This window comes from Scatophagus argus, chromosome 11 (genome assembly GCF_020382885.2).
Source record: "Scatophagus argus isolate fScaArg1 chromosome 11, fScaArg1.pri, whole genome shotgun sequence".
Lineage (NCBI taxonomy): Eukaryota > Metazoa > Chordata > Actinopteri > Scatophagidae > Scatophagus > Scatophagus argus.
In genome coordinates, this window is record NC_058503.1 from 3372236 (window position 1) to 3397598 (window position 25363).

A 25363-nucleotide genomic window follows, 5' to 3' on the forward strand; every position below is an offset into this window, starting at 1 on the left:
TGTCACGAGGAACCAAGTATAACCACGAAGACCCATATTATGTGGCAATTAAGCAGCACTGTAAAGTGTAAGGAGTATTTTCTGCTAGCGCTGTAGTACTTAAGTGCTGTTTCAAGGTTTTATCAGTTGTTCTTTCTTTCCTTAATGAGGTGACATGTACCAGTGGGTACAGTAAGCAGAAGTAACTTTGAATTAGAAAACGTGAATGGGAGAGAGAGCCAGAGAAAGAAAGTGAGACGGAGAGAGAGGGAGCAAGCATGTAAAACACAGAGTGCCAACAACAATCTGTCATCGCGATTCCTCCTTAGATTACAGCAGCGTACTCCCTCCCAAATCACACATGCAGACACGCACGTGCACACACACATACACAAACCGATTTTCCACGTCTGAGTAGAAGTTTCATAAACAGTGTGGTTTGTGTTTCTTACATTAATCTAACCAAAACATCTCTACACACATAATTTATCACAGAGAGGGAGGGAGAGAGTTTGTGTTTCGGATGGCTTTCGGAGACTTTGGAAAGTGTGTTTACTGGATGATGTAGCTGCGATGGGAGTTATGTTACAGATACAGAGATAGTAAAGCTATTAGTGTAAAGTAATGTGCAGATTAACACTGTAGTGGTCTGCTTGGTGATAACGTAGTGACAGTAGTTACAATGTAGACTAACATCAGCTCTGTAATTAGAACTTTATTGATTTTGTGCAGTAGAGGACAAAGTATGTAACTCCACTACATTTGTCTTTTAAATGTAGTGGAGTTAATGCTGCTTGCAGTACTGCAGCTACTTCTGCCACTCCTACTACAAATACTACCTTACAACTGCTGCAACTACTTCTACCAATGCTTCTACTACTACTGCAGGTGCTGCTGCTACTATCATGGCTACTACTACTACTAGTAACACTTTTTCTGCTGTTACTTCCACAACTAGTATTGCTGTTGTTAGTACTACCATCGGTACTATGACTGCTTCTGTTACTGCCACTTACTATAGGTGCTACTGCTTTTACTGCTGCTATTACTACCACAACTGCTGTTGCCCCTATTGTTATTGCTGCCACTACTAGTGCAGTTACTACTTCAAAAGGCTCAACTGACAGCACTTGGTCTACTACTACCATTACTTCTACTTCTGCTACACTACTACTGCAGCTACCAGTGCTGCACCGCTGCAGTTGTTACCACTATTAGTACTACTACTGAACTACTGCATCTGCAGGTGCTACTATGACTATAATCATTGTAATGACGGAATATGTAACCAAATGTATGTTGTAGAGTCAGAAGCCATCTCAGCCTTTAGTGTTAATACATGTCCATGTAGTTGAAATTTGATTGTTTTGCTTATATGAAATGCCTGCACACTGCATATGTGGCAACGTTGAACATCAAGCTTATTATTTTGATGTACAGGTGGGCGAGATAAAAGAGGAGGACCAATCCTGACATTTCCTGCGAGGAGTAACCATGACCGAATAAAACAGGAAGACCTGAGGAGGCTGGTTACCTACCTGTCTACTGTTCCCAGGTACACACATTCCTGTCACACACACAAACAATCACTTACAAAGTAGCATTCAGGACTCTGCCTCAGGATCATAATGTCTAGTTATTGTCTGAGTCCTGAGGCTAGGAGGAAGGAGTGGAGGGTGAAGTGCATGTGGAGTGCTTCAGTGCTGTCCACACCGTGGAATCAAACGCCCCTTTCTTCTCTATCACAGCAGCAGACTGAGGACAGCATGTGATTTGCATCAGCATGAATGATGCAGTGTTTGCTTCAGACAGCAGCAAGTCTGTCACACTTAGCTTCAAGTCCGTCTATTCCCGCTGCTCATCAATACAATGATGGATGTCAAGAGGAATAAGCTGGTGTGAGGAAATTTGGTCAATGTTCAGTCACAGGCCTGTTCCTGTGACTCTCAAAGTATGTCCCTATGTAAAAACAGATTTAGAACATCAATTTTAAGCCTTTTTTCGGTCACTTAATGTGTAGTGACGTGAAAGCAGATCCTTTACTAATGATTATGATATTCAGATAATGTGGTGTATGACTTTGAAAATAGCTTAAAGTCTGGCTAAGCAACAGAACAATATGCCTGACTGCCATTTACTAGCTACAACTCAGTTACTCTTACTGTTTCCCATACTGTATGTCTGACATTACTCATGACAAGCATATCACCAGTTCTTGGACAGATTCCCTACCTTCTTGTCCGGCTTTGGTTTGATTTAATTTCTGCCAGTGAAAATCCAATAGTCTAATGACAGTGAACATTTAGTGGTGTTAAGTTTTTTTGGTCAGAAACAGTTTATCTCCATGGTACTGTGCAGCTGCAAGCAGGAACCTTTTTTAAAACTCCTTGGTGGTGCACTCAAGGACATTCTGACTTAAAGTGCTGATCTGCTAAAAGGTATTACCTGATAAGCTGGTTTATCAGAAATTCAAAACAAAAAGCCAAATAAATTATTGACTAATTTGTAAATAAAAAGGAAGCTTTTCCTTAGCTGAATAAATTATCAGATGACAGAGCATAGTGGGGTGTATTCAGTTTAGTTGATGCTTGCAGCTGCAATTTACCTGACTGGAACACGAAGCTAAGCCAAAATATGGGTTATCATTTGATCCCTATCAGTCCTGCTCTGATTCCTCCAGCTAATCGAGCTGTTGTTTCCATGGCGATGAGTGGAGTTTGTGCTTCCCTGAGGCAGATTATAATGAACGTGCTTATGTTGACTTTGTGTTAACAGAGGCTGCATGTGAGTGAGGTGGTTTCAGCAAAGTGTTTCCTCAGTGAACGTTATGCTTATGTACTGTATATTGTTTCCATGCAGATATTCTGGTGTTTTCTTATTGCTTTTATTCACACATGTGAATGTGACCCTGAACAGATCTGGAAATATGCCAGTCAGTGCTTTTTCTTACTTTAATGGTACAAAAACATAATTCACATGCACCACATCAGAACCAAATTATTGCTGAATCTACGTGATGGGGCAATGTAAATAATGTATCACATGTATGAATAATTTTCATCTTTTAATTAGATAACACCACATTACAACAATACTGCATTCGCTTTTGTGCCAAAAGATTTGACGCAATTTGGGAAATTTTGAAATGTGCAGTAGTTTTTCTTTCTGAATATCTCCAGCACCACTGATTAATGAAAAAATGGTCAAAAATTATGCAGTTCAGAGTGTCTGTGACTGGCTGGGGAGGAACTGCAGCTGAGAGTGCAGAGGGAAGTTGTAGCGCAGTGACTGATATTGTTCTTCTGAGCCTTTCTGTCGTCTTTCTCTGTCGTCCCTTCATTCCCTTTTCTTGTCATCTTCTACATCTCTGCTGTCGATTCATCATCAGTGAGGATGTATGTAAACGTGGCTTTACTGTCATCATCGACATGCGTGGTTCTAAGTGGGAACTGATCAAGCCCCTACTGAAGACACTGCAGGAGTTTTTCCCAGCTGAGATCTGTGTGGCGCTTATCATCAAACCAGACAACTTCTGGCAGAAACAGAAGACAAATTTTGGCAGTGCAAAGTTCTCCTTTGAGGTCAGTGGGCTTCTCCGTTTTCTTTGAGTTCAAGTGTCAAGAAATAAATGGGTAGCAGAAATATGTTCTGATCCTATATATCAATATTTACTTAGAAAATCCCCCAAATCAAGACATTTTTAACTCAAAAACATTAAATTATTGAGGCACATGAGTCAAGTACTGAATTTAGAGATCTAAGGGGGCCAATAGAAGTCAATAAATTGAGTTATTTCCAAATCTTCAGACATTTTTCCAAATACATCTCTCATTTCATTGAGTTGCTATGTGAAACCACACAGTGTTGCTAATGCTGTAAGATATCCATTGTGATAAGACATCCAACAGCAACAGTGAATATATTGCTTTTTAAACTGGGTGCTTTTTTATGTTGGACTTGCATCACTGAGCTGAAATTTGGACATGTTTGTCTGCAGAATGAGCAGTTTCACAGATGATGGTGGCTGCAGGCAATCCAAAGACACTTACAGGCACTTTTCTTTAATCTTAATGTAGAATACCAGTCATTCACTGCTTTTCTTCTTATGCCGTTTTTGATTAATGTGTCATTACTGGATCAATCTTAAGACAGGTAAGTCAAGTGGCAAGTCCAAAGTGATTGATTAGTCTGAGATTTGGGACTTCCAACAAAGTCAACTTAAAGTTCTTAAGGTGCAGTCAGGTAATAAGTAAGATAAGAAGTGTGCTCTGGCCAACAAAAATGATTTAATATTCTATTATAAATGTACGAGTGTTTAGTTATTAAAACCTTTAAATTTTTTAGATTTTACCATACTGGTATACAGATGGTATTTGTTTCTGTACTGTTTTTGAGTACTGTTTTTGGGTTCACCTGCATGGTGTCACTGAAGCATATGCTGTGACTCTGATGATCTATCCATCCTAAAAACATGCATTTTGACATATCTCTTAAATCTCTGTTTGTGTGTAACAGACCAGCATGGTGTCAGTTGAAGGTCTAGCCAAGCTGGTGGACCCCTCCCAGCTGACTGACGACTTTGAAGGCTCTCTGGACTATAACCATGAGGAATGGATGGAGCTGAGAGTCTCGCTGGAGGAGTTCATGTCCAATGCCGTTCACCTGTTGTCCAGACTGGAGGATCTGCAGGTAGGGCACGGACAGAAGGGCAGATGAATGGGAGGTCAAGGGAGAGATGAATTCATGTAGGAAGGTTTAAAAGGACTGAGGGAACGTTCCATAATGAGAAAGTGGTATTGTGTGTTGCAGGAGCTCCTGTCCAAAAAAGAGTTTCCTGCTGATGTGGAAGGATCTCGTCGGTTGATAGAGGAGCACACACAGCTGAAAAAAAAGGTGGGAGAGTTGCTGTCAGGACAGTCTGATAAGAACTGTAGAAACATCTTAAGAAAGATTAGTAGCCCTCTGTGTTAGACGTCATAGTTCTCTTATCATCGCAGACCACTGTGAATCATGTTAAGCCACTTAACTAATTTTGTAAACTGTCCTCCTCTCCTGTAGGTGCTGAAGGCTCCAGTGGAGGAGTTGGACCGGGAAGGCCAGAGGTTGCTTCAGTGTATTCGATCTAGTGATGGATTTTCAGGGAGGAATTGCATCTCAGGCTCTGCCGACTTCCAGAGCTTGGTGCCCAAGGTAAGTCACACCTGAGCAAAGTTCACTCCAGCTGGGCAGTACATATTTTATCTACACTACAGCAGGGAAAAGGGCCTCCAAACAGGCGCACAGAGAACAAACAAACCAACAAAAACCGACTGAAAGCTCCTTGATTGTAAGAAATAAAATTATTTCTTCTTTCTTTCTGATGCACATACGTGAACAAAAGCACTCATAAGAAATGACAAACATCAGAGGTGCTGCACCCAAAGAGGCAGACAGGTAGGCTGTATGTCTCAAGGTCAGTGCCGTCCTCAAGCAGCGTTGAAGGGCAAGGCAGAAAAGGGAAAAGAGGGTGTGACGTGAGCTCAGATCATATAAACATCTACTAGGAAAATGTAGAATCATCATTCATCGTCTGTACTAAACTTTGATATGTACAGATGCTTTCAGACCTGTTGAAACCGGAAATGAATGTTTATATTCACTCATGTACATCCGCACACAGAACTCATTTGGCTGCTGGAATACCAACAACATAAACTGAGCTTTGCTCACACTAGGAGATCTGCCAGTAAATACCAAAAGCATTTATATATACACAATATGAACGGAGCTGACATGACACAGGAGGGATCAGTGTTCCATTTCAATCAATCAGTCAATCAGTTTTTAGTTATTATAAGTCTTGATGATTTCACCAAGTGATGCTAACAAAGTCACAGCCTATACCGTAATGCTGAGGGACTCCACAGGGAAAGTTGTGAAAGAACGCAGGTTGTTTGCATAAAGCACATACACTGTTATGTTTTATGTATTATAAATGGGAAAAAAATGCATTTATATTTATATTTAATAAGAGGCCTAAAAATTCATATTAAAAACTTGCACATTATTTTTTTATTATTTAAGATCTTCACAATTCAAATAGAGTAGAGTGCAGGGCATTCTGCAAGAAGAAGAAAGAAGATCATGCCAGTCACTTTCAGACACTATGGGTGTAACAGCACTTTCTTGTACAAAAGGATGAATGGCTGTTTTAGGTGATATGAACATACGCAAAAATGCAGTTTTCAGTTGAACTAGAAATTGTTGAAACTTGAGCAGGAAATTGGCATAAAACATTACACACTGGGATTTCCACTACAAACAAACTAGAAGATAAAATCTGGTGTAGATTTTGTTTGTTTGTATTTTGGGACCATCAGCTGTCCATCCTTGAGCTGCAGCATGTTTCACCGCAATCAAACCTCTCATCTGTCTGCCCAGTGAAACTCAGCTCCAGATTGAGAAGATGTAATAACAAACATCATCTAATAATTCTTAATTTTTGTTTTTCGCCAGGTGGCCAGTCTGCTGGATAAGCTCCACTCCACAAGGCAGCATCTCCATCAAATGTGGCACGTCAGGAAGCTTAAACTGGACCAGTGCTTCCAGCTCCGCCTCTTTGAACAGGATGCCGAAAAGGTGAGCCATACAGGACCGGAGCCTGATGTCAATGAATGAGAAGAAACAAATGCAATAAACTTGTTGCATATTGTGATGGCTGCGTGAGGTGTGATCAAAGAGTCTAACTAACAGTCTAACAGTCTAACTCCTCAGTCCTCAGTGGTGCTTTCTTGTTTTATGTTTTACTGCACTATTCCAACACACAGTCTGAATATTCAAGTGTGACTCAGCCTCAAGGATGAGAGGCACAAGAACAGAGTTAGGTTAACCATCTTTAACTGATCATTGAAAGCTGTTCTTATTTTTAATACTTACTACTGATAAATAAGTCGTAACAATGGGATGTGCGCAGGTGTTACTTTTCTTTAACGTAGTATTTGTTAAGAGCTTTGATTCACTATATTAACAGATTTTTTTGTCTGAAATTGCAGGACATAAACACACTTAATATGTGCTCTTCATTCTTCTGTATGTCCATTTTCAACACCATCCAGAATTTGAACTTCAGCCCAGTTTTCCTTCGCCCAAGACAACTGTGTCTCTTTCACTCTGCATCTTCTCCAGAAACCCCTTTGTGGTCTAAATAATTTGGCCTGTAGTGTTATCCAAACAGACAAACACATTTAGCAGTTAACCCAATGGAAAATCGTCCAGCACTGTTCCACTCAGCCAAGTTAAGTGATTAGCTGTGGTCGTGTGTGAATGTTAGGATTCCATTCATCACTGACATACCAGCCTGTTTAAGACAAAATGCAGAACTGTCTCAGTTTCATTCCTAAATGCTATATATAGAAAGACTCTCTGATTTGAAAGGATTAGTATTTCAGGAATACAGGAGCAAACATGATTAGATAGCTAACATAAACACTGCATAAATATCAAATTTCAATGCAACAGAAAATTAGGTGCTGACTTCCGCTAAGCTGATAAATACCAATACATTTTGTCGATAGCGCTATATGAATAGCTACAAAAATGGCAATGACACAGCATGGCAAAATACTTATAGACTGGTGGCTTAGGGTTTTTAGCCCTTAGCACTCGCTCACTTCCTGTGAACACGCCCACAAGGGCTGTGAGTCTTTGCAGGCGAGGAGGTCTGTACTATTCTTCCAATCACTCGCTCATAGGTGCGACGCCAGTTATACAAACTGTAGGAGAGCAGCATGCACTCAGAGTTCAAGGAGTTTGCCAAACTGTTCACTGATTCGTTGTGCAAAACCACGCCCACCCAGTGGAAATAGTTGTTACAGAGTCCCATATGATGGCGATCCAGGATGGCTGAACAATGTGAATATGTAATCCTGCGTCATACTAACACAGTCGTGTGTGTTTGGTGGCGTCTTAAGTGTTGTTGATGTGATATGTACACACACACACACCCACACACACAAACTCACACAGATGGATGTTGGTGGACTGGGTGTGTAGTTCCACACAGAAATCCACATGCAGGAGCTGTAAATATTTACTGCAAAGCAAACAGAGAGAAAAAATAAAACGGTTTTGTCTGTTTTGTTCAGTGTTGTCATGCTGAAGAACCGCGAGGGTGGGTGGACGAGTTTACACTGTGGGAAACACTCACAGTGGAGCCTGGGAAACAGTCAGACCTGAAGAGGTGTTCGTTCAGTGGAAATCACAGCTAGAGAAATTACTGTATAGATGATGTGGTAACCATGACAACCACTCAGCACCACAAGTGGCCTCCATCTGTCTGCAAAAATTGATTCAGATGGAGAAGCAGCCTTGAAGGTTGTCCTGGCTTCTTGACTGATCGGCTGGTAAAAATGACGCCAACACGGGAAAATGAGGAATATTCCTTTGTTGTTTCTTTACAGCCTGGACCTTGTTTATGTCATTTTGGCCGGTTTCAGTTATGGTAACGTTTTACTCACCAGCTTTATTTGTAGACACGTAAGATTAGTCACAGCAGCTGCTTGAGAATACTTCACACATGTTTCATCACATGTGTGAAGGTCCATTGCTTGCTCTTGGGGATTATAGCTTAACAGAGAAATCTGAGTACAAAGTCCACTAATTAGCTTTTCCAGAGCTTTCCAACCTGTAAAGCGTCAGAGTTTTGAGTCTAAGAAAAATTGATCAAGTGGTTTTTCACATGTGCTTGTATTGCAAGTGTGCTCAACAATGGATGTGTGACATACTTTTTAGTGTAATTAATGCTGCCGTGTGCTGTGTGTGCAGATGTTTGACTGGATCAGCCACAACAAGGAAGTGTTCCTGCAGAGTCACACAGAGATTGGCCGAAGTTACCAACACGCCGCAGAGCTCCAAACTCAACACAACCACTTTGCCATGAACTCCATGGTAGCTAATGTCATCAAAACCATAGTTCCTATGTCAAATCATTGTACTTCACTGTGCATAACAGCAGAGATAAGAAGAGGTTAACAGAATAAGTGTTGCCTGTGTTGTGTAGTAACGTGGTTAGTTCACATTAGCTTTGTTTTTTTTGTTTGTTTGTTTGTTTTTTTGCCAGAATGCCTACGTAAATATCAATAGAATCATGTCAGTTGCAAGCCGCCTGGCCGAGGCCGGTCACTACGCCTCCACGCAGATAAAACAGATCTCAGGTCAGTTGGATCAGGACTGGAAAAGCTTTGCTGCTGCACTTGATGAGCGCTCCACCATTCTCGCCATGTCGTCCGTCTTTCACCAGAAGGCTGAACAGGTGAGATCATAAGAAAAAAAAAAGTTAACTATACCCAGCTAATGATAGGCTGAAGCACATCAGCCATGATTGTGAAGAAAAAAAATGAAAGCCGATGCGTCCGCCTCCAAACCTGATTTAAGGACTTCTCCTTCAGTGCCCTCTCATTAGAGGACAAGTTGTTTCACTGTGCTGTGAGACTGCTGGTGCTTTGTTGCTGATCTGGGAGCTGTCTAATCTTGGACTCTCTCTGCAGCAGACACTTATCCTGAATGTAAAATGTAAATGGGACACATTTAGTGTCTGATTATATTTAATAGATCAAACTGCACTACAGCTGATCCTTGGAAGGTTGACATGGCAACAGATGGGAGTTGTTTGATTCCTGCTGGGCCCTTGACATTAGCTACAAGTGTATGTTTGAGAAAGCACAACATGAAAGACAAAGATGGAGAGAGAGAGAGAGAGAGAGAGAGAGAGAGAGAGAGTGAGAGAGCGAGAGTGGTGGAGGATCAGAATGAGACAAGGCCTAATGAAAACCAGAGAAACAAAAAATATGAAACCTGCTGTTTAACCGTATTAGGTGTAAAAATCATGATATTTAAAAATAAAATACGGATGCTGTGTTAATAATACATATACTGTATGATGATATCACATCAGTGGATGGACTTGACTGATAGCAGTTTGCTGGCTGAGCTGCTGGGCCAGCACAAGAGATGAGTTTGTCAGTGACTGAGCGATGAAGTGATGAAGTTCGATGATTGGTCCAGCAGTCTGTGCGTTGGTGTTGCCACACTGGCCGTTGTGCTTTCAGATTTGACTGGTGCCAATTACATCATTGGTCATTACTGTAATTATTTGGGGTGCGGAAAAAATCGATGCATTTAATGAATTTCGCTTGTTTTGTTAATATTGATTCCTGAATTAGTTTTATATATGTATAAATTATTAGCACTTAGTCCATTAACTCAATGCTAACACATAATGGGAATTAATAATTAATGTTTGGAATACTACTACAACTACTACTACTAATAATAATAATCATATTAAATGATACTTTTCATTTCACATGTTTATATAAAACTGCATGTTTAGCTACACATTTAATAATATTTAATATTTATGAGCATTGTAGTATACTAGGTAACCTTTAACCTAACCTTGCATTTCAAATTTTCTATAGAAAAATGATGAAAAATGTCCAGTTGCTAAGAGTTGCCGATATGCCTTAGAAAAATCAAAATCCATCACAGTTAAAGAGCATGTAAAGCAAATATCAAGGTAATCTGGCCAGTGGTGGTTAAGGTATCTTTCTGTGGACCACAGTGATGGATGAAGAGATAAGCATTACTTTTGTCAAACAATCCGAACAACACCCAGGATAAGAATAAGAGTGGACAGAAGTGTGAAAAAAACTGTTGCATTACATCATACACTCAGTATTTATCCACATGTTGAAATGTTATATAAGTATACACATTGTCTGACTTTGTGTGTGTGTGTTTGTGTGTGATGCTCAGTTCCTGTCGGAGGTGGAGGCCTGGTGTAAAGTCTGCAGTGAGGGAGGGTTACCGTCTGAGATGCAGGAACTGGAACTCGCCATCCACCGCCACCAGAGCCTGTACGAACAGGTCACTCAGGCTTATACTGAGGTAAAACAACAGCACAGGCAACCACATGACCTACAGACTGAAGTGTGCTGATCATCAGAGTTCGTATGGTGAGGTCACAAAGGCTTAAGCAGGCTTTATACTCCAACCAAAATCACACTTGGCATATGCTGTAGGCTGTAGCATCTATGTCATTACTTTGTGGATTCTAAATAGAAGTTATGAAGCCTGGAGTTTCAGTTTCCTGCCTATACTTATACTTATCAGCCCCACTACCTTTTGTTGTATCATATTCTGTCTTTTCTTCCAAAACTTTGCTTTGGCCATTATTCTCTATTGTAAATGTGTATTTCCCAGCATGCTCCAGTGTCCACTTCTCAGTGAGTAGTGTAGAACATGATTGACAAAGACATCTACAGCAATTAAAATGCCATTTCTGTTTCTGACACTGTGACTGCCCTGGAAGACTTAGAGCTTGATCCTTGAGCTGCAAAACAAAACATTTTAGCTTTTAGGACATAGAAATTCTGGAAAATTACTATCACATATACTTACATACCTCAGCGATGAAAAGGTAGTTTATGTAAAAATGGTGTTTTGGAAATTGTTAAAATAAGTACTGGTATACTTGTAAGAGAGGGATGTGGACTCCAGAGTCCAGATTCTGTCCTTTGGGTGCTGTTAGCTCGCTCTTTGGCAGCTCAGTGAAGCTGGCTGTGATGTTTGGGAGGTGTTGGTCAGCAGCCACACCACCGCCGTCCAGATCTGCTGTCTGAGAACCCTCCGTGTTCCACTATATTTAGTCTGGGAACACTCCCGCTCTTCTCGCTGCAGTCTGGTGTTTTATCTTTAGACTGTTGCAGTGTTAGCTCAAATTATACTTATCTGTGAAAAGATAAATCCACACATAGGGCTCTGGGAAGAGGCTCAGAAGTGAAGTGGTTTGGCTTGGCGAGCTGTGACAGCATTGTTTCCTGTGAGAGTGCCGCAAAAAAGTGACACACCCTGAGACTGGTGAGGGCTTTTCATCTCGTACTCTTGACTTGATGCATTTATTTAATGTGGTGAAAGTGTGTCGCCATGCATCAGTTGCTTTAAACGCAAAATAAAAGCTGAAACTCCTCTTTTTTATATATATATAAATGGAGTCATCTGTGAAAATGATGTTTCCACAGACATCTCTGAGTGATTAAAAGCAGAGAAGGTGAAGACGCGGATGTTCCTTCCACGTGTGTGTGCGACCGCGTGTATGAAGCTACTCTTTGCTTGGTTGCTTCTAGCAAGTGGAAAACAGTGACTGTGCTTTCTGCAGGGGGTTTGTTTCATCACAAGAACAAACTTGCCTCTTTAGTTCCTGATCAAGACCGTTGGTGCTTGGTTTTGAATCATCTAACTGTGTAAAAACTGCCTTTTCTTCTTGTTCCCTTTGTCCACCTCAGTATATAAATCATTCAGTTCCATCCCTGTCACTGTCCAGCTCAGGAGCCAGGAAAAGTTCTGGAAAGTTTCCTTCTCAAATAAAAGATGTTGTGCTCAAACAATTACTTGATCAGCCTTAAGACATGTACTTCATAAAGTAAAAACAGTATATTGAAAGTTCATTACTACTTTACATTACCTTCATTCATGAAAAGACTTACCACAGGTATGGCAAGGTAAAGTGCTTTACATCGGTCGTAAAAGCATTGAGGGAATCTTGAGGCCGTATAAAAAGTCACACAGGGCCCATTTTTTGCAGAAAGAAAGCTGGAGTCACTGCTTGTTTGGGAGAGCTTTAAGTGGTGTGTTTCCATGTATAATTTAGCAATTAGCAGTAAGAAGTGAAACGCTTTTTTAGAAGGTTTATATTTGTTTTGGAGAGGGGAGAGAACAAAGAGAAGAGAGAAGAGGGAAACAAACAGAAGCCTCTGTAACCTTAAAAATTCATTTCTTTTTCATTTGTTTCACTTTTTGTCATCCACCCTTAATGTTTCACTTTCACTTTGTCTTCACAGCTGTGCAGCTTTTCTAATCTCTTTGTGACCTACCTGTCTGTATTAACAGGTGAGTCAGGACGGTAAAGCCTTATTGGATGTTCTCCAGAGGCCTCTGAGTCCCGGAAACTCTGATTCGCTGACAGCTACTGCCAATTACTCCAAAGCGGTTAGTGCTATCAAGCTCCTCTCTGGAGTCAGGGCTTCGTTTCTGCTAGCCAATTCTGAAAAATAGAACAAAATGATGTGACGTCTAGTTAACATTTGAGTTATTTCACAGGTTCACTGCATCCTGGATGTGGTTCACGAGGTTCTCCACCATCAGCGGCGTCTCGAGAATATTTGGCAGCATCGGAAAGTCCGACTGCACCAGAGACTGCAGCTGTGTGTGTTCCAGCAAGATGTCCAGCAGGTACACACACAAACACTCACAAATACTACAGCAAGCAAATGAAAAATTTGAAAGTGTGTTTTTGAGAGGAAACTCCATAAGTGGAAGGGTCAGAATATTTTGTTACGAGTGGATGTCAGCTTCGTTGTTTCCTCCAAAATGCCAGCTTTTTAGGAACTGAGAAAAACAACCTCCTCGTTCAGTTTGAGTTTACTGAACTGGATTTGTAAGAGTTTTAAACACCAACAAGGTCAGAAAAGTTTGTCAAACCACAGTGGAGCGTGTAATCTTGTATGTAAGCATGTAATCAAGTGAAGAGACAGCAGTGATGTGTGTGTGTGTGTGTGTGAGAGAGAGAGAGAGAGAGAGATGGGTGTTGCTTAGCAGACTAGATGAGAGTTACTACAACATGTTCATTCATCTCTGCCATCTCCTTATTGCAGCTAAACAGTTTGTAATGTGAAAATTCCTGAGATAAAACGCTCAGCACGGATCTCTCTCTCCGCTGGTACTACCGCTCACATTTCACAGACGAGCAGACTATGTGGTTTTGGAGAGGTGTCAGCACAGATTCCTGGAGGTTTTAGAGATACTCAGGGGCTCAAAATGTAATATCACAGCCATATTTTATGATGGGTATTTTTAACCAGCGGAGTTGACGTCATCAATGTGGGAGGAGGAGGTTTTGTGTATTATTTCATTTTCTTTAATGGGATAGTGGGTGGACAGTAATGTGCCAAGAATGAAGTACAACCAAATACAAATGGCATAACTGAGAGCAGCAGAATCTCAGTAAGGAGTCCGCATGTGCACTGTCTGAAGAGGTTTTCCTTTTTTCTCTAAAAGCATGCGAGGACGCAGTGTTGCAGATGCAGAACAGCACAGCCCAGGCGATGTCATCCATTTGCTGAAATGTAGCTGCTGTAGCAGTGGAACAGCTATCAAATAAATAGACTCATGGGTGACTGTATACGGTTTTATTAAAAATAGTAAAAAGTCAAGGATATGAGAGAAATAAATAATCTAATGTTGTTTCCACCCAATGAAATGACTTGACACAGAGTCTGTGGTCATTTTCAACATGTCCATGTATGTTATCTGGAGTAATAATCTAAAATATCATGATGACAGGATATTTTGTGAAGGCTATCACATGTCAGTGTTTAGTGTTCTTCTCTAAACACAGATCCAGTTACTTCTCTCGGTGAGTCAGGATTTTAGCTGGAACATGGCTAAATTATTAGCAGGTATCCACTCAGAAAAACAGCGTGGATGCATGTGGTGTACCTGTGCTAACTGGTCTGTTCAGAAACAGAAATAGTAAGACTTTTAAATCTGTCATACAGTTCAGATGCTCTCCTTCACAACTCAATATTAGTGACAGGAGTAGCAGTAATAATGTGACCAGCGCTATGACTTCAGCAGCAATTCTAGCCAGAGCTTCTCCCCTGATATTTATTTACACAGACTTGTACCTTAAAATTTATAAAGACAAAGAGTCAGATTTTCCAGTATTGTTATTAATCTTTATACAAATGTTTTGACTGAGAGAGATTATAATGCAGATACTTATGTTTTTTTTTTTTCCCCCCCTGGCATTGTCTGAAGGACCTACACACACACACACACGCACTTGTGCAATCACAACAGCACATTGAATTAATTTAAAACAGGTCCATTGTAACTGAAGTCATTATGTATGCACTGTATGAATGAATGAATGGCCTGAGGGAGAAACAAGTAGGGCATCATTTCATACAAACTCAAAGATGGACGCTATGAATCTGGGCACCATGCAAAACATCTGTATGTGACTCAAAAGAGCGTGTGAGAGAGGTAAAAAGACCAAGAGAGGGGGGAGAAACTAGCGAGATCAGTGGGTCATAAATTTATTGAAAACAAAGCTTTGCCAACTGTAGTCGTCATGCATCAGTTTCTGTGAGACCCCAGGCAGAGACATAAAAACACACGGAGGATGAGAGATGGACATAGTGAGCATGAAAAGGAGCAAGTGAGAGAGTAAGCTCATACCGATAGTCTATAAATCACTGAAAACAGGGCTTTTCCAACCAGAGCTGTTATTCTCAAGGATATATGTGACCCCGGAGAGGAAGAGAGAGAGAGATGCACTAGTAAAGGCTGAAGGAGAACATATTAGGTGTGTAGTTTTATTTGGCAGTTTGAGCTGAACAATAATGGGCCAGCTGCAGGCAGCATGCTTTAGTATGCATATGTTGTAACCTTTTCCTGACCTGTCCGTGGCTTCAGCTGGACTGACTACATTACACTGATGTCACAGATTACAACACTGCTCATCCGCACTCACATGCACGTTGTTCCTTCAAGAAACAGAGATGAAAAAAAAAAATCATACTGCACTTAAATTTGCCAGAAGTATGAGAAATGATAGCGTGCTCTGTAAATGCTGCATGTGTAAAAAAAAGTAACTGCTGCTCAAATGGAAAAGATGATATGACATATTATTTTCACAACTAGTTTCTACTGCCCCCATGTGGCCAAAAATTCACTGAGGCAGAATTGAATAAATTTTGTTTACAACACTGTTCACAGTTTTTAATGTCATTATCATGTGTTGAGGAGTGGCGCGTTACTTTGTAATAGCTTACAGTAACATAATTACTTCTTTCCCTGATAAGAAGTGTGAGGGATTATAATTTGAAGTTAATTGCATTACAGTTATCCATTCTAATAACTCTCTATTACTGTGATATTTTGCAGAAGTGGGGGGATGTGGAGATGCAGCTAGCCTCTACTACAAAGAAATACTACAACAGAATATCCTGCATTGTTGTGTCTTCTTAGCTGGCTTGGTTATATAAGCCGGTGGTAAGCCTAGGTTGAGGAATCAACTGGTTGTATTACCAATTGAAGTGTGTGATCCTCTTGGCTTCCCTGTGGGAATGGGACTTCAGAAGTGCAGACACCGTGGCTTAAAGTAAGCCTTTGGGTGTTGAGGCTGTTAACGTGCCTTTGACTGAGGTGGGCTGAGCATAAAAAGAATGTAACAGTAAAAGATCATTTTGCTGTTTGTGAGTTACTAAACCAATAGGATTTCTTTTTAATAAACTGATACGCGTAACTGATTTCATTCAAATAATTTGCTCAGCACTGGTTATATCCCCTTGGTCCTGGGTTGATGGCTATTTCAGAACTGTAATTTGACTGGCTACTTAGACATTATGCTGTAGCAATGCATATATCCTGTTGTCCAATCTAAGATAAGAAATAAGCCTGGTTGATATCTTAGCTTAGCCTAGTTTATGATGTTTGACTACATGACTCAGATTCACAGACCCTGTTCCACTTAGCGCAAAGCATTTAGCATCTTCTGTTTCAAAAGCTGTGCCAATATTGAAGGAATTAATCAAATCCAGATGAAATGAACAGGTAGTTCTGTACTGTGAAAATGCAATACAACCTGCATCACCTGTGTTTTTGAAAGGTCTCACACTTTTCAAGCCAGCCTCGACAGAAAACACTGCAAAAGAAACAATTGTCATCCCAGACACAGTCACAGAACCAGCAATTTAGCAATAAAAAAACAACAAAGCCTGTGGTGGTGGCTGGAATCATCTGGATCATCTGCCAAGCACATCAGTACACGTTTGGCCTACAGTAATCTAACAGCACAGAGTATTCAACACCCTGTTCTTCTCAGTGGCAGTGACCTACATTTCCCACGCAGATCATGAAGGTTTCATCTGTTCCATTCTTTATTCATGGGGTTTGAAACCATTTCTTACTGCTGATCCGTACACTTTCAGCGCCAGGAACAGAAGCCTCTGCAGATGACCTTTAATCCCAGGTGTGTCTTAGGAGATGTTTTAATGTTGTGTTCTCTCTCATCCAGGTGATGGACTGGATAGAAAACCATGGTGAGGCTTTCCTCAGCAAACACACTGGTGTTGGGAAATCCCTTCACAGAGCCCGAGCTCTGCAGAAAAGACACGACGACTTTGAAGATGTAGCTCAGGTGAGTCCGTCCATACAAATAGTTACATGAAAGGTATAACTTACTCAGGGGAAAGGGCTGAATTACACAGCGAGCAACACTTTTCAACAGAAACCAACCCTGTCAACTCTGCGTTAGATCTGAGCTGACACCAAAGAGCAATAAAGAAGTTGTTGCAGTAAAGTGCTGTCTTCTTATGCTGTCATGCCCTCAGTACTGCAGTTAAACTTGTGAACGTTTACTTGTCTGAAAGGGGCAGTTTGGCCCAAAACTGAACTGTGAACACCGTGTACTCTCCTGCATGACAATGGATTTAGCAGTTTGTATTTATCAGATGTTTATTCGTCTGTCTTGCAAACATCTGTAAGTAATCCGTCCTGATTAATTCCAAATTTTCAAAACCACCATGACTGGTGGTGGCAGGAAGCATGCAGACATGCCTCTGCATAACCATTTATGGTCATAAGGCTTTCCTGAATGATCTACAGAAAATTTTCTGAATTTCAGTGCTGCTGTCTATCACATGAGAAACATGAGAAACACTGGAAGTGAACTTTAGTCAAAAGGATAAAAACACACAAAGAAAGATATCGAAGATGTCGGTAGAGATTAAGATATGGTGTAGAGCCAGTGCTGCAACAGAAATGGTTTGAACATTTGGCACAGTAATATACAAAGCCTGAGTTGAGGGTGTATTATATGAAACCAAAAGGGTCAGCTAGGCCTACTTAATAAAACACACACACACACACACAGTTTACAGAAATATTGCTTCATATGCAATTGAAGCTTTGAAGTGGATGGGATGTAATAAAAGTGTTCAGTGTTTTTCTCAATTGAGGTTGTCAGCTGTCTGATTAGATTTGTTTTAAAATCGTGCTTGTGTGTGTGTGTGTGTGTGTGTGTGTGTGTTTTGGAGCATTGCTTTGGAGAATAAACAAATCTAAAAGTCAAACTATATCTTGTGTGATTAGAATCAACAAATCCTTTTCTGCCTCTGCTGCTGTTAAAAAGTCTGTACACACACACACACACACACACACACACACACATTGCCAGTCTGCGCAGTGTTAAGACACACTGAGTTCCATCCCTTCTTGTGTTGCTGTTTCACCTCTTTTTCTTCATTCCTTCCTCAACCTGACACATTTTGCTACAGAGGATGTAGCCATCATTATTAGCATTAGCTTTATCTCATGTGCTTTCTAGTTCTGGAAACAAAGTGGGCTACAACATCATTCAAATAATGCTGTCTCATTAGAATCCATGACAAGTGATACGTTCTTTACTCCTTTGGTCAGTGGAGTTTCAGAAACGTGTTAATCCTATTAAGGAGTGTGTGTTGTTGTAATCTGATGTTTACACTCTGGATTAGGATTAACCTTCATAACCTGCTGTGGAGCAGCATTATTTGGGTCAGAGACTCCTCTTTCTCCCTCTCTTTTTCTTTTTTCATTAGTATTTCTGTGCAGTTTGTACTGTTTTGCTGGTAAATCTCTCCACTCAGCAATTTACATAACATCAATAAATTTTGTACATGTTTAACATACATGCCTTGAGACAATTATGTTAAGTATGTTTACCAGCATTACACTTTCATAGTTTCACATACAAACATGAAGTAGGGAAAGGCTTTAATGAAAGCGCTTTTATTCTCATTAAAGCCTCCATTCTCAATCTTCTTATCACTGCCTTAAATCTTAATTTCCCTATGGAGGGGGGGTCACTGCTTCATCTGCCCCAATACTAACTTTGGTAAACTGATAGGAAGATCAGACTGTTACGTTTTGTAAAGAGATTGAAATCACCTTTGTCCTGGTTGATGGAGAGTGAGGAGATTTCCACAGACTGGAAAACAAGTGTGTTCCGTAATCAAAAGTGCAGGTTTTTCTTCTTTTTCTGAAGGTGGTGACTACATTGCTGCTGGGTAGTTGCTAGTGGTAGTTGCTGTTTTCTTAAGTGTTTTTATGGCATCACTTGGTGGTTGCTATGGTGTCGTAGACGGTTAAGCATGTTGTTACAGAACCAGGGACAATGCTTGTTTACAATAACTTTAGGGTGGAAAAGCCCTGCACCGCATAGCTTACATACAATTTTATTTTCTTCTCATTATGGTTTTTATTAGTATATAGATTTCATTCATGGGGAAAGGCGTGTTTAATGCTTTTTTACATGAATGAGAAGTAAGATGGCGTAGCTGAAATTGCAGATAACTTGGGTTTTATTTACCCAAATTTTGCCCAAGTTCCTCCACCTTAATAGATTGTGTTTTATTAAGTTCAATTAATTTAACAGGATTCATTTTTTCCATCAGCTAACTTAGTGTTTCTCGGTTTGTGTGTTCAGTTCATTTACAAACTTGCCTTTATTTGCTTACTTATTAACTTTCATTTACAATTTCATTCATTCGTTCATTCATTCAAAAAGACAGACAGGTTTGAACTTCCATGTTCAGGTGACAGGGCTGGTTCTGCTTTCTGTCATCTTTCTTCTGTAATCCTCGCCCTGAGCCAAAGCGGTCATGCAGTGAAGAGTAATCTCATGTAAATTATAATCTTTATCTTCTGACTAATCCTTCTAACATGTGAAAAATCCAGACTGTAAGCTTTCACCCAAATACCCGAACTCATTCTTGAATAATTGTGACCATAATGCAATTTTTTTTTCTCACTCCCACACCAAACTCCCAACCACAGTCACCCAAAATATCTCAGATGTAATATATTTCCTGAAGTGACATATTCCAGTCATAATCTCTCATGCTTACCAGAATAGACCAATACTAATCCATTTTGTCCTTCTGATGAATGCGGAGAGCTTTACCACTCAGACAGGATTTAGATCCGTTTTTTTGGAGTGACAGAGAGAGAAACAGGAAACCTTACACTGTTGATTTAAATGGAGTTAATATTTTATTACAACATGATCCAACTGTGTGTGTTTGTGTGTGTGTGTGTTTGTGGGGTCAGGGCTTTTTAGGTGGAAATCCAATTTAATTAGTTGAGAAACATCTAAGAACACCATGATTCTCCATCCATTTTCTATACCGCTTATCCGTCAGGGTCGCGGGGGAGCTGGAGCCTATCCCAGCTGACTACGGGCGAGAGGCGGGGTTCACCCTGGACTGGTCGCCAGTCAATCGCAGGGCCAACACACAAAGACAAACAACCACACACTCTCACACTCACACCTAGGGGCAATGTAGAGTAGCCAATTAACCTAATGTGCATGTTTTTGGTATTGTGGGGGGAAGCCAGAATACCCGGAGAAAGCCCACGCAGGCACAGAAACATGCAAAGAACATTCAAACTCCACATAGAAGGGCCCAGACCGGGATTCGAACCTGGAACCCTCTTGCTATGAGGCGACAGTGCTAACCACTGCACCACCGTGCCGCCCAGCAGGATTCTCAACATTACTTTTCCCAAAGTCAAATGTTTTCTATTTAACACTGCTTATATTAGCCAAAATGTTTCCAACAGTGTTCAAACCCAGAGAAATCTGGACAGGCTAATGGCTAACGATGCCTTTCATTTGGTCTCCTGTTTCGGCTTCCAGGAAAGGAGCAGGGAGTGAGAAGGAAGTCTGCGAACATGACTAAACTCGACATGAATCAAACCTGAAAACATTAGCTTGTTAGCTGTCTGAGCCAGTGATGGTATTTGTTTATCAATGAACACAACAACTCCCATGATGATTTTAAAACACACAAAGTGAAAAGCTGAAACAGAAAATTGTCATACATTTGTAAAAGGTTATTCGTTATCACTTTACCATCTGTTTCACCTTTGAGAGCTGACTTTTAACGTGACATGGAACAGAAGAACTGTTACCGTACTATATGCCAATCACAAATAGGTATTTTCCAAGGCCATGGTGTAAGGTATTACAGTTTATATTGTATGTACATGTGTGATATCAGCTAGTGAGTTGCCTCTCCCCCCCTTTCAGAACACATACACTAATGCAGATAAGCTGCTGGAGGCAGCTGAGCAGCTGGCTCAGACTGGAGAGTGCGACCCCGAGGAAATCTACAAGGCAGCCAGACACCTGGAAGTCCGAATCCAGGATTTTGTTCGCCGAGTGGAACACAGGAAGCTGCTGCTGGACATGTCTGTTTCCTTCCACACGCACACCAAGGAGGTGGGATATACACAAACAAACGAAAAAAAACTCATTCTCAGAAACTTTGCTGGTGCTTGTGAAGTTTATTTATTTATTTATCATCAACCATAGAAAGAGCAGTGTGTGGTTCGGTGGTTTGTCCCAAAAGGACAAATGAGTCTGTCATGTGGTTGTTAGTGTTAGTTCCTGTGTCCAGTGTTGTCAGATACATCGGAGTTGAGTCGGTCCAATGATGGAAAATGTTGTGCTGATGGATAGATAATGTGTCTGCTGATCTCGCCCATCTGTCTGTCTGCGTGTCCAGCTGTGGTCGTGGATGGAAGAGCTGCAAAAGCAGCTTTTGGATGACGTTTGCTGCGATTCGGTGGATTCAGTTCAGACTCTGATCCAGCAGTTTCAACAGCAGCAGACAGCCACACTGGAGGCGACGCTCAATGTGATTAAAGAGGGAGAGGAATTAATACAGCAGCTCAGGTGATAATAAAATGTATGCTATTATTCATAATGGTGTTTGAGAGGGATAAACATTTATACAGAGGCTCAGGTAATTATATCAATATTCATAATGGTATTAAAGAGAGAAAAGTATTCACGCAGCAGCTAAGGTAATACTATTCACACATAAGACATCATTAAAAAGTCAAGTTCATGCATATTCATATTTAAATGTGAAACACCTTTAAAAGTGTCACAGTTGGATCTTTGGCTAATATGGTAAAATGTCTTCCTCTGTCCCTCTTTCAACAGGGATGCGGCCATGTCAACAAATAAAACACCCCACTGCAGCTCCATCGCACACATCCAGGGGGTGCTCCAGCAGCTGGACGAGGCCCAGGGCCAGATGGAGGAACTGTTCCACGAGCGCAAAATCAAGCTGGACATCTTTCTCCAGCTACGCATATTTGAGCAATATACTATAGAGGTAAAGAAGCAAGAAAGCAAAGTGGGCATACAGAACAGAGAAAGGTGCTCTAGTTCCCCTGCTGTTCTCTTTCTGAGGGCCCTAATACACAAAGAAGTGCCACTGATGAAAGAAGAAGATCACGATCAGAGGCCACAATCATTGTGCTGTGCGTCACAGTGGACGTCACATCTGGGATGCCTCGCGTCCTCTCTATAAAAAGACACCTATGTCAGAATTTTTCCCCTTCTCTTGCCTTGTAAGGAAAGGAGCACAGTGCACTCTTCTGCACAACTGTCAATATGGCGACGTGAAAGAAGACTGATATTGTGGCTTGCTGTGAGGTAGACCTGTCATAGAGGAAATTTCTTTTTTAGGCTTTTGTGTCTGAACCCACTGGATGCCAACATGCCACTCAAACAAAGCTGCAGCTTCTGATGGAGCGTCGTGATGTTAATTGGGTCTCCATGTGACATGTTCTGATCCCATGTGCTTTCTATTCCTGCAGGTCACGGCGGAGCTGGATGCCTGGAACGAGGATCTGTCTCGTCAGCTGAACGACGCCAGCCGCTCAGGTGGCAGCAGTGGCAGCAGCAGCGGCGCCTCCTCTGGCAGCGCTGAGGACATCAGCCTGGCAGAGCAGCGGCTGAAAAGACACGCAGAGCGGAAGGCAGCCATGAACAACATGACCTATGAAGTGATGCAGCAGGGTCAAGACCTGCACCAGTACATCATGGAGGTCCAGGCTTCAGGTAAAACTCACACATCATTTGTTCTGTTGGAAAGAAAATGAAAACAGGTGGACAATTAGTGAAGAGGTAGAGAGAGAGAGAGCAAGGTGATTCAAAGGAATGAAAAGGATAACAGAAATGGCAGTATGTTCAAATATGCTGTCCTCCCTTAATATGTTGACTTAAAAAATATAAATAAAAAAATGATACGCCATTTTTTTTTTTGTTCTGGAGGAGATGGGGGTCACTCCACCTATCAGCTTTGCCCAGCGATGCTGACTGTTAAGATTAATTATTTTAAAGATTAAAGTGACATATTTTGTCATTGGAGGGAACTCACTCCAACGAAATTTGTTCTCTGCATTTAACCCACCCAAGTGACGTGCACACACACACACACACAGCAAACCCGGGGCAGTGGGTGACCGCGTGCAGCGCCCGGGGAGCAGTGGGGGTTAGGTACCTTGCTCAAGGGTACCTCAGCCATGGACACCGGGACGGGGAATCATTGCCCTCTGAATGTGTCTGAGCAGGCTCACATGTGTGTTTCCAGCTGCTCACTCCTCTACAATGGAGGGGAGATGCTAAGCCAGCTACCATGAGCTTTGATCCCAAAGAAAAGCATGTTGTGTGGAACAGGGAGAGAATTAGGTTAAAAAATCATCTCAATCCTCTTACTGTGTGTATTTTTGCATGTATGAGGAGGTCATAGCCTCAGTCACTCTGCCCCCTGGAGTGATAAATCTTTCTCTCTCTCACACACACACACACACACACAGAAACTCTCCCTCTAGCAATACGACTTAATGGTGAAATAGGGAATTAGTTAGAGTTGAGCTGAATTTGTGAACTTAAAGCAATAATTCAGCATTTTAGGATATGATAAGTCTCCGTCTTTGACCACATGCATCACTAATGTCTTTATGTCTCGTGTGCAGCTGAATTTAGAACATGTTCAGCTTAGTTTAGCATTAAGACTAGAGATACAGGCATAACTAAGAAACACACTGAGAAATGAGTCCTGTCAGTACAGGGCTGCGGAGGAGTTGGCGTCAATATGACAGATCAACCACTACAAGGATGAGCATTACTTGATCCTTGATTGGAGAGGTCAAAATGTTTTTGTATTTTTGTGCGTCCAGGGATTGAGCTGACAGGGGAGAAGGACATGGACTTGGCCTCTCAGGTGCAGGAGCTGTTGGAGTTCCTCCATGAGAAGCAGCAGGAGGTAGAACTCAATGCACAACAGACCCACACACGGCTGGAGCAGAGTCTGCAGCTGCGCCACCTACAGGCTGAGGTTAAACAGGTACGTGCAAAAGCAAACACCAGGACCAGAACGGACTTCAAATCTCTAAAATATGCAATTCACAAGGTGTCTTCATTCTTCATTTATAACCTCTCATTTTATTTTCCTCCAGAAAAATGTGAAAAGTTTAAATTGATCCACTTTTCCACTCCTCCACCAATCAGAGACCCTGCACTGTGATACTTGTAGCTTTAAATGGACTGGCTGCACAGCAGACATGTTGACATGTCATAGCAGGACACTGACAGATGTATAAATGACTGCCAAAGCAGTGGCAGCAGGTTCCCACAAATTTTTCTTTTCTGAACAAAAAGAAAAAAAAGAGAAAAAAAATGTTCTTCTCGTCTTATGAGATGTCCTGTTGGATGTTGAACTGGTACTAAAATTACAGTACCGTCAATCTGGACTGGCAGCAGTGGCAGCAGTGGACTGGAATATTGACATTTGACTAAGTACTTGTCAGACACGTGGTGGATAGTTTAAAAAGAAGGATCAAAATCAATGCAACTCAACCAAAGATATCATCTTTTTTATTCCAGCTATTCTCCCTCTTTGTCAAAATTTGCTTGCTACATTACCCTTCTGTCAGATGTATTAGTGGCGAAAGTAGCAGGGATGAGGAGAAGGCTACAGAGGTCTCATAGGCTCACACACTCAAAACTCTTTATTTTCAAACTTGCAACAGACCCAGCTGACTCTGACAGTACCATCACTTGGGGCAGTGTATCAGCTTGCCACAGAGCTATCTCTAGAGCCAGAAATGTATGGTGACCCTATGAGCTCAATGTTCAACAGCACTACTTTGACAAGACGCAAGGAAAAAGGAGGAAAAGGGAGTCTGTCTGCAAATACAAACCTGTTAAAAACCAACAAAAATGCTCCAAGTAGCATAGTAGAAAATTGTTTCCAGAGGACAGTGAACATGATAGGACACGCACATTGTCAACGTTTGTGACAATAGCAGTGTGTTGAGGTCTGCAGCAGCACTTCCCAAGAGCTCTAGATGCACTTTAATGTGTGAAATTGGTGGAGTTCCCCTTTAATAAACTGAATTCATCTACAAAACATCTAAATATAAAAAAGCACATTATTCTGAT

General features: G+C 41.2%; 1 protein-coding gene across 3 annotated transcripts in view; it reads left to right on the forward strand.

Annotated features, from left to right (window-relative positions):
* Nucleotides 1-25363, forward strand: part of kalrna (kalirin RhoGEF kinase a) — a 128861-nt gene that overhangs the window by 36263 nt on the left and 67235 nt on the right. For all 3 annotated transcript variants that reach the window (XM_046403172.1, XM_046403171.1, XM_046403173.1), the window contains exons 3-19: nucleotides 1420-1534; nucleotides 3368-3560; nucleotides 4495-4668; nucleotides 4789-4872; nucleotides 5038-5169; nucleotides 6475-6597; nucleotides 8782-8904; nucleotides 9077-9268; nucleotides 10774-10905; nucleotides 12907-13005; nucleotides 13117-13248; nucleotides 17099-17221; nucleotides 21152-21343; nucleotides 21630-21799; nucleotides 22073-22247; nucleotides 22735-22978; nucleotides 24100-24266. In XM_046403172.1, the coding sequence (XP_046259128.1) occupies nucleotides 1420-1534; nucleotides 3368-3560; nucleotides 4495-4668; nucleotides 4789-4872; nucleotides 5038-5169; nucleotides 6475-6597; nucleotides 8782-8904; nucleotides 9077-9268; nucleotides 10774-10905; nucleotides 12907-13005; nucleotides 13117-13248; nucleotides 17099-17221; nucleotides 21152-21343; nucleotides 21630-21799; nucleotides 22073-22247; nucleotides 22735-22978; nucleotides 24100-24266 (2570 nt within the window). The remainder of the gene's footprint in view (nucleotides 1-1419; nucleotides 1535-3367; nucleotides 3561-4494; nucleotides 4669-4788; nucleotides 4873-5037; nucleotides 5170-6474; nucleotides 6598-8781; nucleotides 8905-9076; nucleotides 9269-10773; nucleotides 10906-12906; nucleotides 13006-13116; nucleotides 13249-17098; nucleotides 17222-21151; nucleotides 21344-21629; nucleotides 21800-22072; nucleotides 22248-22734; nucleotides 22979-24099; nucleotides 24267-25363) is intronic.